The sequence below is a fragment of the Colobus angolensis genome, unplaced genomic scaffold (genome assembly GCF_000951035.1).
Source record: "Colobus angolensis palliatus isolate OR3802 unplaced genomic scaffold, Cang.pa_1.0 Scaffold321, whole genome shotgun sequence".
Lineage (NCBI taxonomy): Eukaryota > Metazoa > Chordata > Mammalia > Primates > Cercopithecidae > Colobus > Colobus angolensis.
Genome location: NW_012116500.1, coordinates 1,036,280 through 1,050,779, shown reverse-complemented (window position 1 = coordinate 1,050,779; position 14,500 = coordinate 1,036,280). Strand labels below are relative to the sequence as shown.

The 14,500-nt window shown below is 38.7% G+C and overlaps 1 protein-coding gene across 1 annotated transcript in view; it reads left to right on the top strand.

Annotated features, from left to right (window-relative positions):
• Nucleotides 1–14,500, top strand: part of LOC105518593 (keratin, type II cytoskeletal 8-like) — a 98,007-nt gene that overhangs the window by 30,857 nt on the left and 52,650 nt on the right. Inside the window, 2 exon segments of the mRNA XM_011951630.1 lie at nucleotides 5,875–5,939; nucleotides 7,380–7,448. Of these exon segments, the coding sequence (XP_011807020.1) occupies nucleotides 5,875–5,939; nucleotides 7,380–7,448 (134 nt within the window).

The following is a 14,500-nucleotide window of genomic DNA, read 5'->3' as shown; positions in this document are numbered from 1 at the left end:
AGCACTTTGGGAGGCTGAGGCAGGTGGATTACCTGAGGTCAGGGGATCCAAAACAGCCTGGCCAACATGGTGAAACCCCGTCTTTACTAAAAATACTAAACTTAACCGGGCGTGGTGGCGTGAACCTTTAATCCCAGCTACTAGGGAGGCTGAGGCAGGAGAATCACTTGAACACAGGAGGCAGAGGTTGCAGTGAACCAAGAAGCCTGGGCAAAATAGCAAAACTCCGTCTTAAATAAATAAATAAATAAATAAATAAATAAATGAAAGAAAAGAAAAGAAAATTCCTAAGCATAAACTCTGCTACTCTTAAAATACCACTTCCAATCATTGCCGCACTTCCTGACTACTTTTAACAACAACAACAACAAAACATACCAGGGCAGTAGTCAATCAAAGAATACATATATTGAAGGATGATCTAGGTGTTAATAAAAATCTCTAATTTCTCCTATCTGTGTACACAAGGGCCAGGCTTTTGAGTCATTTGTCAGTTTTCTTGCTTGGGTTTTGTGGCTTTGAGACAGAGTCTCACTCTTTCACATAGACCGGAGTGCAGTGGCACAATCGCAGCTCACTGAAGCTTCAACCTCCTGGACTCAAGCGATCCTCTCACTTCAGCCTCCCCAGTAGCTAGGACTACAGGCGAATGTCACCACGCCCGGCTCATTTTTGTATTTCTTGTAGACATAGGATTCCGCCATGTTGTCCAGGCTGGTCTTAAACTCCTGGGCTCAAGTGATCCTCCTATCTTGGCCTTCCAAAGTGCAGGGATTACTGGCGTGAGCCATGGCACCTGGCCTTTGTCAGTTAAATAGTGCTGTTTCAGGGTCACACACACATGCGCACACACACACACACACACACACACACACACACACACACAACCCTGCCCCATATCTCTCTCTCTCTCTCCAGGTTTCTAAATAGGTATGCAATAGAGAACTCTCCAAAATGCCCCTTTTAGCATGCAGATATGTTTTTCCCCTAGAGGGGCTGCATTTAGCCCATTACTGAGCATTATTAGTTCAGATTAGCTTCTCAGATGAGCAGAGCTTTGCCCTGAGGAAAAGGCACATCGGACAGGTGAATTTCACTTCTGAAATTAACCTTCCTGTACTTCAGTGTCTTCCCATTCTCACCTATAAAATGGGAGTTATAAAAGGATTCTTTCATTGGGCTGTTGAGGGAATAAATTAAACCTATGAGAAGTACTTGGAAGAGAGCGTGGCATGTGCAGACTAAGTGTTAGCTATTGTCAGCGTCAAGAAGCAATAACTTAACCACGTGTTCCCAATTTTTAAATCACACACCCCTATGGACAAAGGTTGAAAGAATATACAATGAAAGTTAATGAACGTCTCTTAATGGTGGAAATTATGATTGTTTCTTTTAAGTGTTTTTTCCTTATGCATTTTCCTAAATTTCTTACAATGAATAAGATTAGTTTGACCAAAACAACTTATAAAAGGCTAATTAAGGCTTTATGTAAAAGGATGATGATTTGCATCTTATTTATAATAACAAAAATAAATTGGAAACAGAAAAGTTTCTATTAATAGAGATTTGTTTAATAAAGTATGATTCACTCATGTAATAGAATTATGCACCTACAATTTTAAAACATATCATTGAAAAGTGTTTATTGGCATAAGAAAACACTCATAATAGAGTATATAAAAATTTTTTAATGCTAAATAAAATGCAATGTCTGGTTTACCATAATATATTTTTGTACAACATGAAAACTATATAAAATATTAAAATGTATATATTCCAAAATTGTTAACCACGATGATGTTGACATCACAGGATTGCAGATATTCTTAACTTCTTTGGTATATTTTTTATAAATTTTCCAAATCTTCAATAAAAATGTCTATAGCTTTTAAAATGGAAGACAAGAGCAAATATTATAGAAATAAATACTCACACCTGTAATCCCAGTGTTTTGGGAGGCTGAGGTGGGTGGATCACTTGAGTCCAGGGATTCAAGACCAGCCTGGCCAATATGGCAAAAACCCATCTCTACTAAAAATACAAAAAATTAGTCAGTCGTGGTGGTATGTGCCTGTAATCCCAGCTACTCGGGAGGCTGAGGCAAAAGAATTGCTTGAACCCAGGAGGCAGAGGTTGCAGTGAGTTGAGATTGTGCCACTGCACTCCAGCCTGGGTGGCAGAGGGAGACTCTGTCTCAAAAAATAAATAAATAAATAGATTAATCTTCAGCATTTTGGTCAGTAGACTAAAGCAGAGAAGTTGAGATTCTGGCAAATAATTAATAAATAGAAAAAAAGCTTGTTGCTCTCAACGCTGTTCCTCTACCCACAGTTGGCACCAACTAACTCCCTCACTGGATATATAAGGACGAAGGAAGTATAAAAATTAAGAAAGGAAACTTTTGGAAGAAACTGTGAGATGCTGGTCAAGAGACTAGAGCTGAGCCTTGAGTTCCAGAGGAGAATTTTCCTACATCCATACAGGACAAATATAGAAGAGCAAACACAACACAGTCTACTACTCAGTTTATGACCTATGGCCAATCAAATACATGCATCCAAATCAAAAGCGCCAAATGAACTCTTCTGCCAATTCTTACGATTTCTGTGGAATTTAAAGAGTGAAATCAGAGAAAAATAAAGACAAAATAACCGTATTGAATAGTAAGACAGCAAGTGGCTCCAGGGTCATGAATAAACCCAGAACAGCCAGTCCCTGGTGGCCACTTTAGTGGCAGAGGACAGGGGGTCAAGATCATCCCCAAAGACCTGCCCTTTGGTGCTCCTTGCATCCTCTGCCCCTCATCTAATAAATGTGGACATGTTAAAGTATTAGGAATCGAATGTGTTGACTTTCCAAGAGACAGTGGCATTTTTTTAAGTAGTGCTCAGTTTACAAGAAAATCTTAACACCATGCAACAAATTGCTAATGACGGCATTCAAAAGTTAAAAATGATCACAACGATCTAAGTCATGAACATGGAGAGTAGAAGGATGGTTACCAGAAGCTGAGAAGGGTAGTGGGGTGGGGAAGAAGGTGGGGACAGTTAATGGGTACAAAGAAAAATAGAAACAATGAATGCAACCTACTATTTGATAACACAGCAGGATGACTCTAGTCAATAATAACCTTATGGTGCATTTTCTTTTTTTTTTTTTGAGACGGAGTCTCGCTCTGTCGCCTGGGCTGGAGTGCAGTGGCCGGATCTCAGCTCACTGCAAGCTCCGCCTCCCGGGTTTATGCCATTCTCCTGCCTCAGCCTCCGAGTAGCTGGGACTACAGGCGCCCGCCACCTCGCCCAGCTAGTTTTTTGTATTTTTTAGTAGAGACGGGGTTTCACCGTGTTAGCCAGGATGGTCTCAATCTCCTGACCTCGTGATCCGCCCGTCTCGGCCTCCCAAAGTGCTGGGATTACAGGCTTGAGCCACCGCGCCCGGCAATGGTGCATTTTTAAACAGCTAAAAGAGTGTAATTAGATTATTTATAACACAAAGAACAAATGCTTGAGGGGATGGGCTTGCCACTCTCCATGATGTGATCATTACATACTGCATACCTGTATCAAAATGTCTCATGTACCCCATAAATATATATACCTACTAGGTACCCTGGAGCCTGGAGCCGTGGCTAACACCTGTAATCTCAACTCTTTGGGAGGCCGAGGCAGGTGGATTACTTGAGGCCAGGAATTTGAGATCAGCCTGGCCAAAATGGCAAAACCCTGTCTCTACTAAAAGTATACAAATTAGCCAGGAGTTGTGGTGCACACCTGTAGTCCCAGTCACTGGGGAGGCTGAGGCACAAGAATTGCTTAAATCCAGGAGATTGGGGTTGCAGTGAGCTGAGATCATGTCACTGCACTCCAGCCTGGGTGACAGAGTGAGACTCTGCCTCAAAAAATAAATAAAATAAAATAAAATAAAAATGTTAAAAGTCAAAGATGGAAAGGGCAAAATTAACTTTCCCAGGACTCTTTGAATCAAGCAACAGGTTTCAGTCCCAATTATCAGTGACCCTCTGTCTTACAGATACCTCTCCATGTTAGTCCGCCTGTGTGCGCCTGTGTGTTGCCTATTCTTCAAAATGCAAACAGGAGGAAAGACTGTGGGTTTGTGAGAGGAAAGATTATAGGTTCCTGTCAGCCCTGAGTTGGAATCTAGACCCCTCCTTTTCTTCCTGGGTCACTTTTAGCAAGTTGCTGAACATCCCTGCCTCTCAGTTACCTCCTCTGTAATACAAGGACTATCAGGCCCAGTGCTGATGCTAGACACGGAATGGCAAGCACCTGAAATAAGGGTTAGCACATAGCAAGCATCCAATCCTTGGTGCAGTCAGGAATAAAACTACAGAAAAGTAAAAACATCTTTCTCAGAGTCCTACAACATGTCTTTACTCCTGTTTGGTACTTTTCTGCTGGGAATTTTCTTGTTCAAGCGGACCTTTGGAATTAAAAGGGTACAATCTGCGTTTAGGGTGCCTTCCAGTCCCCTAAACAATTCTCCTTCCTGACCACCAGAGTCTCCTCTGCTGAAATCGAGCTGAAGCCCAGGACCAGCAGGGAGTCAGTCCGCTTACCAAGATCACCTCCTAGAAAAATTTGAGTCAAATAGCATATGACCCCATATTTAAAAGTGACAGTTGCCTTAGAAACAAAACTCACTGATACAGGGAACACTTATTCTATCTCTAGTATTTCAATTGCTTTGAGAAACAAGATACTAAAAGTATGTTTTTCTAATGGTTTAAAGCGTAATCCATTTAATCCAGGAGCCCAAATGAACATCATTTGTCCAATTAAACAGATGTTCTCAAAATCTAAAATACTGCTGGTCACAGTGTTACAGCTTAAAATAGACACTCAGGCTAACCTTATAGGCCCCCAGGTTTCTAGCGGGGCTTTCGTTTGCAGAGTTGATTTCTACAAGTAGCAATGGCTTTCATCGACATTTCCCCACTGTGTGTCTTCACGGTGAACATTCCTGTGCACCTTGCAAATCCAAACCCTCCATCCGGGTACTTCTGTCACCTACAGAAAACACAAAAGCATTTCTCAAAGTAACAGAACTCCACTGCTTTGCAAACTTCCTATTTCACAGGACTGAGAGGGAGAGGGAGAGGGAGAGAAAGGAGATAAAAAAAAGAAAGAAAGAAAAAGTACACCGAGTTCCTCTGAAGCCCCCTCCTGACATTTCCAGACTTATTAGCCAGTTTTCACACTGACTTCAATCAACCTCTTTAATCCTCTAAGGAAAGAGCATTTTTAATTCACCGATTGGCTGATAAGCTTGAAGCCAAAAAATGATTTACACGTAGATGAATTGTGCTTACAAGATGGAACTTCGAGCATTAGAAGCGGATCTGAATTTCCTATCTGTCATTTTATTTGCCACATTCATTTTTTCTCTGCCATTACCCTTGCTGATTGTGATCTTTCAGCGCTATTGGGCCCCTGCTTCCACAGTTTTTAATCTGCCTTTAATCCCATAGATTTTAAATATTCCCAGCACCGAGAGACTGGAGGCAATTAACTGCCCTTCTGATGCGCTTCTTATCAGTTGCCTCCTTGTATCTCTCAGAAGCAGCCTCAAGACACTTCCAGGCTGACAAATACTACCAGCATTTCAGATGAAGCATCCACTGCAAATGGGAATGTGAAGTCCAGCTGTGCACGCTGACGCTGAGCGATCGCAGTCGTTTTTGGAGGAAGAAATTGGGAAGAGAAGGCTGGGGAGACAGGCACTGGGTGCCAGAGCCCCTGGTGCGCAGGCTCAGAGACAATGCCCTTGTAATGGCTTTTGGACTTGGGAAAAAATAAATAAATAAATAAAGGCGCTTTGTCTAATCTGTTTAATCTTACTGCTGTTTTTAACTAGAAAATCATTTTCAGCTCTCTGGCTTTAACGAGGGATTCAGAGGGGCTGTCAAAAGCAGACATCAGGTAGCATAAGCTATCTGAATCTGGCTCACGCCTCCTCTCTGGACCTGATTTAGTTTTGCGCCCGTTTTAAATGGGTTACCGTGCAAATCTGCCCACTGCGTTTCCCCACCACTAGTTGAGAAATTTCTCACACCTTTAAACTGATATTCGTTCAAACTTGAGCAAATTTAGGTTTTCAAACAGAACTTTACACCTCAATTTCTGCATTATAGGCTAATGTGCTCTGAGGAACACTATGGACCCTAATCAAGGCGACACAACCCGGTCATCACTAAAGAAAACAGTAATTGTCATTAAAATGCACATGTTCGTTCACTACACTTACATACACTCTAAAAAAAAGGCCAGCTTCCCACTTCAGAGCCTACCCAGGGCCCTGAGGGGAACCATCCCAGATACAGAAGGAACTTCCTTTGGCCTCTCACTGAGGATAAGTCAGCTTGACTCTATCACCTATTCCTGGTTAAAAGTTTGAGCCTAGTGCTTTTTTGGAACTTAGTGTTAAAATGAAAAAAAAAAAAATTAAAGCTATAATCCAAAAGATGGAGAGAAAGGCCCTCCTTCCGCCCACTGGACAGCTCCACATCTCAGAACACCGAGTGACTGGTTCTCTTCCTTAGACAACCAATCCCCTAAGCAGACGTATCTGATAACAATTTGACTTCCAAATGATCAAGCTATTTGGTCTTTTCATAAGAAAGCTGTGTGTACTGTTTCGTATTGCCTCGCTGTGTATGTGAACACATACATTTCTTGTAAATTCTTCTTACCATCAGGTCAGATTGCAATTAGTTCACCCAATGTTGAGTGCCTTTGTCGGTAATTCCTTCTACCACAAATTCAGCCACACTCATTTCAGTTTATGCTGACATCTCTCCTCATAGCTATGCCATGAGTTTTCTTGTACAGGAGCAAACGTAACCTTCCCTCTGTGGGGAAAAAATGATATAAGTCTCTGACTTTACTCAATTTAAGGGTTGGCCCCCAAATCTAACCATATTTTCTTTGGGTGAAAAATAGGTATTAAATAAGTAGGCCATCATGTATCCAAGAAGAGTTCTCTATCTTTTGGAGGCTGCTCTATATCTTTTGGAAACAAAAATTATAGAGGGCGATATCAAACAGGGAGAGAGGAGATGGCAGGGGAGACAAACAATGCATTAAGTGCATGTGGTTAATTGATTGGCTGCACTTTCTGTACTAAAAGAAAAACGCAAGCTCTTTCATTCAACCTCTGCCGTGAACCAAGCACATTGTAAATGGACGGATGTTACCGTGTGGCAATGCAATGTTGAGAGGTTGTTTATAAACAACACCCAGCAACATAAACAAGGGAGCATCAAGACAAGCAAGTGATGAGGGAGAGGCCACAACTTTGTTATATAACAGGAGGAACACCGGGTAGCAGCTCTCGCTGTGTTGTTTTGCTGTGACTTGCAGCTTTGCTTAAGCATTTTAAAGATTCTTGCAGGTCTTTTTCAAGCTGCCAGCTCTAGCCTACGAATTATGGTAATGTGCCACTTCTGAGCCCTCGGCAGGATTTGCAACAGAGAAATCACATCAGCCTATGCTGATTAGCAATTCCATTCCATCCAGAGATTTATATAAAAAAACTATCTTACATTTTGCTTTTTAATAAGAATGATCACTATCTCAAATTGAGTCCCAGCAAATTTTAATAAAGGCCCAAGGTTGAGTGGCATTTTGCATGCTGATTTAGCTGTGATTTCTAGCTTTTGATGAGCTCTACCCTGGCATGTATAGCTCTCCTCAGAGCAGGTTTAAAGACCAGGGGTAAGGAAAAGGATAAAAATAAAAACTTCCAACTAAAATTCGAGGTCTTTTCTTTCTGTGATTGATTACTGAATAAATACCAACATACCTCTTTGGATTCAACCTAAGAGTGAAATTCCCTACAGTTAAACAGCTGTTTTTTGTTTTTTTTTTTTAATGGCTTTTCATATACCAACCTGTCAAAATATGTTAACTTTGATGACTGCAATTATTATTTTAAAAAGATGTTATCCATCTATTTGTCTATCTTCCACCCTGATATTTCTTCTTAAATCACATGCAGAGCCACAAACAAGTAACATTTTGGTTTCCTGATAAGTAAAACGTCAATTAAGAAATATCTCTTGAGAGGTAGAGTTCTCCTTTGTTGAAATAGAAGGCACACTAACTAGTCCGAACAGGAAAACTGGAGGTAAACTGAGACTTTCAGCCTATGTCAATAGTTGGAAAAGACTTCCCCAAGAAGGCAAAGAATATTTGGGCACGGTCCCTATGCTTGTTTCAAGTGCTTTATGTATCTTAAAAAACTAACATGTCAATGATTATAGTTTTATGAGATGGTGTTAATCTTTGTTGTTAGACACCATTTATCTCTGTTGTCACTGATTTCATTGTTATGTAGATCTACTATAATTCCACGCTACCATGAAGATCACCTCAAGCAGTTAAGCGAACATCCTATTCAAGCTTGCCTGCCTACCGAAGAAAGGAAGATGTGACGGGCCAACACAAAGCAGAATTCAAATTATGCCGAAGAACACAAATGTGATTTGGTTCATTGGCTGAAATTCACCAAATTCCACCCAACAGATAGGCCAAGAGTTTCCAAAACAGAGATTCTGACTAAGAAAAAATAAATAAAAAGACTGCAGCTAAATCACAGAAATAACTAAATCTCAAAATACATACAACCTTTTTTAATAGAATTTTAGCAGTAAGAAAGTACTGTTCTAATAGCCAAGCACTTCTTGGTTACAGCATTTTTGCCACAGAAATCCTTGTTTGGTTTTCCTTTTTTTTAGGGGAAAATAGAAAAATGAGGTAACATAATAATGTTACCTCATCAGAAAAGAATCACATGAATTATATTACATGAAAACTTAGCTAGTCAGTATTGTCAAGAAATTTGCCAGATAATTAAAACCTATCCCTTTACACGTCTTTGTTATTTTGCATTAGAAATATTCCTTATAAGTATTTTACATTCGTGTACTTTCTTAAACAAAACAAAATCTACACTATTTAATCATTTTTGTTTCAGTTGTTCTAATGGACATTTTTGTGATACACTAAATATTCTAGATACATTTATAAATAATAAATAATGATAACACAAATATTAGATATTATTATTTACCTTTTCAATAAATAATGTATTGAACATCGATGATAAGCCAAAACCACTGCTTAGTTCTGGAAAATACAATGACAAACAAGACATAAATCTGTCCTCAGGTAGCTTACCATCTACCCGAGGTAGATATTAATAACACAAGGTGGCCAGTACTATGACAAGGGTATATGTTGGGCACTATGCAGAAACACTGGCTGATAAGAAGGTGCTTAGGACAGGATTCCTAGTGATATAACCTCAAAGCTGAGTCCTAAAGGATAAAAAATAGGCTGGGTGCAGTGGCTCATGACTGTAATCCCAACATTTTGAGACTTCACGGTGAGAGAATGACTTGAGGACAGGAGTTCAAGACCAGCCTCGGAAATATAGTGAGATCCCATGTCTACAAAAAAATAATTACCCAGGCATGATGGTGCGTCTGTTGTCCTAGCTACTGGGAAGGCTGAGGTGGGAGGATCACTTGAGCCCAGGAGGTCGAGGCTGTGGTGAGCAATGAACACACAACTGCACTCCAGCCTCAGTGAAAAAGCAAGACCCTGCCAAAAAATAAGTAAATAAATAGGGATGGATACTAGTTAGCTAAGTTAAAAAATGGTTGAGATACTGGGGTTACAGAAAGTGGGAACACCAATAAATCCTAACAGCTGTAAGTAGCAGGCTGGTGGGAACTGTCCACAGTTTTCAAAGAATTCAACAAATATTTATGAGCATCTGCTATGCACCAGCTACCTTTCCACATGCTGGGGTTTACTTACGCACAATAAATCTAATCCTAGCCTCATGACCTCATGAACTCTACATTTTAGTAATGGGAGCACAAAATTGAAGAAATAAAGAAAAAAGAAGAAAGAAAAAGAAAGAAAGAAACAAAGAAAGAGAGAGAGAAAGAAAAAGAGAGGAAGGAAGGAAGGAAGAAAACAAGAAAGAAAGAGAGAGAGAAAGAAAGAGAGAGAGAAAGAAAGAGAGAGAAAGAAAGAGAGAGAGGAAGGAAGGAAGGAAGGAAGAGAAAGAAAGAAAAGAAAGGAAAGAAAGAAAGAAAGAAAAAGAAAAGAAAGAAAGAAAAAGAAAGAAAGAAAGAAAGAGAAAGAAAGAAAGAGAGAGAGAAAGAAGCAGGAGAAGAAAAATAAGAATGAAGAGAACAAGCAATGCTATGTAAAACAGAATAAGCAGAATAAGTATTACAGAGACAATTAACTACAGAGGTGATGATTATCTTAGATTGTGCTATGTTTGGCTCTGTGTCCCCACCCAAATCTCATCAGGAATTGTAATCCCCATGTGTTGAGGGAGGTACCTCATAGGAGGTATTCAGATCATGGGGGCGGTTTCCCCCATGCTGTTCTCATGATAGTGAGGGAGTTCTCACAATATCCGATGGGTTTAAAGTGGCAGTTTCTCCTGCACTCTCTCTGTTTCCTACTGCCTTGTGAAGAAGATGCCTTCTTCCCTTTCACCTTCTGCCAGGAGTGTAAGTTTCCTGAGGCCTCCCCAGCCATGCATAACTGAGTCAATGAAACCTCTTTTATTTATAAGTTACCCAGTCTCAGGTAGTATCTTTATAGTCATGTGAAAACTGACTAATGCAGAATGAATGACAAGAAAAGATCTAAGAGATTTAATCCAGGAAATTGGTAACAACTAGAGAATGTGAAAGGTGACCAGATTTCCATTTCAGAAATTCTCCACAGCTGCTCTGAGAAGACTGATTTGGAAAAGAGTAAGACTGAAGAGAGGGAAACCAGGTAGGAAACTGTTACCCTGCCCTAGGTGAGAAAGGAAGTGATCTGCATTGAGATAGTGGTCGCCAGCCAAGGTGGGGGCGCCATGGAGAGGACTCAAGGACGACCCTACAGGAGCTACTGAGGAAATAGAACTGACAGGATAAGATCATGAATCATGGAAACTCAAGGGCAGCCCTGAAGCTTTGGCTTGGGCAATAGTTGGAGAGCACCACAACACTCCAAGCAGGTGTGAGGGAAGCCAGGACTGGCTTTCAGTTTTGATCCCACTGAGTGTAAGTGTTAGTGCGAGTGTGAATATGAGTGTGCGTCAGCATGAGCATGATGTGGGAAAGCCACATGCGTAGTTGGAGAAGTAGATGGGAAGCTCACTGGAAAGGTCTAGAAACATCCTCCCTGGTGCTAAAAGGCTGTAAATTTCTTTGTTTCCTATTTATCTCTCCTTCCTCAATGTCAGCTGCCACCTCTATGTAAATTCAGCCCACAGCCTGCTTTTAATTTAAGCTCTTTCTTCTGCAGGATACCCTCTTTTATACATCATTTGATGGGGGTATTTGATAGGTAAATATACCAATCAAAATTCTAACCCTTCAGTGAAGGACTTAAACGTAGAAAACAAAAACAAAATAATAACAAGAGAACGGAGGTTCTTTAGGGTTTTATTGTGGGAGGAAAGAACTTATCAATAATAAAAGCAAAGAAAAAAGATAAAGGTATTTTGATTTAATTAATCAATTAGCATATAAGATGATTGATAATAATCAATAATTGATATTAATAAATCAATTATTAATATTAATAAATAATATGCAATGTATCATATATGATAATGATTAACATATAATGTAATTAATTTCACTAAAACCAAAAGAGGGGCCAAAGGAAACAGTTATGAGATATTACTTTCACCCATTAGATTTCTCAAAAGTTAAAGGAATGATTAAGGAAACAACAACAACCTCCTATGCTGACAAAGGTGAAATGAAGCAGAACCTTTGTACACTGCTAGTAGGAATGTAAATTTATAGCAGTTTTGGAAGGGAATTTGGCAAATGTATCTAGTCAGTCTTGAAAGATGCTTTTTAGTTATTCCAAGAACTTGACCTAAGGAAAGAATCAGTAATGTACATAAATCTTTATGTATAAGGATGTTCATTGCAGCTTTGTTTATATTAGAAAAAATTTAATATTTCATTAATAGGGAATTTCTTAAATCAATTACAATACATAAGATGGAATCACATAATGCATAAAAGTGCCACTTAAAAATATTTAATAATGCAAGGAGGAGAGCTTGTGGTATATTCCCATTTTTAACACAATACTTATTGATTACAGAAAAAGTGAAAATAGAAACCAAAATCATCCCTAAAACATATCACGTGGATAGCCATTTTATATACTATTTGATCTCCTGCCTCTGTTCAAATAATGTCTTACTGTCACTAGATGCCAAAAAGATACTTGGTTAAAATTAGTATCTAGGCCGGGTGCGGTGGCTTAAGCCTGTAATCCCAGCACTTTGGGAGGCCGAGACGGGCGGATCACGAGGTCAGGAGATCGAGACCATCCTGGCTAACATGGTGAAACCCTGTTTCTACTAAAAAATACAAAAAACTAGCTGGGCGAGGTGGCAGGCGCTAGTCCCAGCTACTCAGGAGGCTGTGGCAGGAGAATGGCTAAACCCGGGAGGCAGAGCTTGCAGTGAGCTGAGATCCGGCCACTGCACTCCAGCCTGGGTGACAGAGTGAGACCCCATCTCAAAAAAAAAAAAATTAATATCTATTTCTAATTTCACATATGAATAGAATAAAAATTCTTTAATATACTTAATAGTGAAATATTAAAGAGATCTTTAACATACTTAATAGTGAAATATTAAAGAAATCTTTATTGAAGTAGCTATTAATATTTTTCTGAAAGTTTGAGACAAGGAAATTGGATAAGAGATATGCATACTGCTGAAAAGATAAAATTATTATTTAGAGATATATCTCACTACCCAAAATCAACTCAAAAAGCATTAGACAAAATTTAAAAACTTAGTAAGATGAGTGTAAAGCTTAGTAAAAATACATGCCAGTTAAAAATTACCAAAAGAAAATAATAATAATAATGCAATAGAGATGGGACCTTGCAATGTTGCCCAGGCTGGTCTCAAACTCTTGAATTGAAGCAATCCTCCCACACTGATCTCCCCAAGTGCTGGATTCCAGGCATGAGCTTCCACACCCAGCCAAGAAAGAATTTTCCATTCACAACAGCAACTTCAGATACAACATATTCATAAAATAAATAAATAACAGACAAGTATTCCAATGGTAAAATGGACAAAAAGCATGAGCAGCCAATTTGTAAAGAAGAAACATAATTGCCTAACACTTATATAAAGAGTATTGGATAACAGAAATATAAAAAATAAAACTATAATTAGATATTATTTATTTCTATCCAATTAAAGTATCATTTGAATATTCAAAAAACTGATAGTTGTTAATGTTGAAAGAGCATGTGGAAATTGACAACAATACAGAAACGAAGGGCATATAATAAAGTAACAAAATCATTTTAGAAAGTACTTTTGGCAATGTTTTACGTATACATTCCTTACAATAAATATGAATTAATTTTTAATCAGAAATCAATACTACATAATTCACCTGTCTTTACTGAGACTTCCAAAAGAATAGGTTTTCTCCAAACTTTCAACTCCCAGTGTTTTCCTTCCTTTCAGCACTTACTTAATTTAGTCTTGTTTTATAGATATTTATATCTTGTCTTTATCGTCACTGTGTTATTTAACTTTGTATATTCAACACTTAGAAAGTACTTTGCACACAGTAGGTACTTACTTAATGTTCCAGAATTGAATTCCAAGTTTTTAAAAAAATTATATTTAAAAATAATTTTTGCAACCAAGAAATAAAAAAGTATTATAATTTACCCAAGATTTTGATAAAGAACACACTTTTTCAAACAAACATAAACTCAGCATTAATCACTCTTTCTAACATTTGTCATATTTAATAGATTTCAGCAATTTAAAAACTATATACTGTGACCCAAACGTTAGCACATGCCACACACACAAATATTGCCTTTATAAAATATGTGTCTATATATATTATATAGATATCCATATGTCTACGTATTAGAACTATACTTGTCATTGACCCAATTGGTAACATTATGTGGAAATGATACATTTTCAAGTGCTAACCTAGCAGTTAGAAGTCATTATAAATCTAAAATATTCACCTACTCATAATTGCTGCATTAGATGATGTTGGTGTCGATAGACTCCCAAGAAGATTTTGTTGCTTAACCTTCTCCCTTCAGGCAATTAAGGTATTATTTGGCTCATTTGGTAGATAATAAAACCAAGGTCAATAGAGGGGACATGACTCCCCCAAGATTATTCAATTAGTTAACTGAATTGAAATCAAAACTGAAATCAGAACTGAAATCAAAAATCAAATTCTCTACCCACTAAACCATGAAGAATCTGAAACACTCACTTGCCAAGTGCAGAAAATAAAAATATACAGCCGGGTGCGGTGGTTCACACCTGTAATCCTAGCACTTTGGGAGGCCAAGGAGGGCAGATCACTTGAGGTCAGGAGTTCGAGACCAGCCTGGCCAACATGGTGAAATGCCATCTGTACTAAAAATAC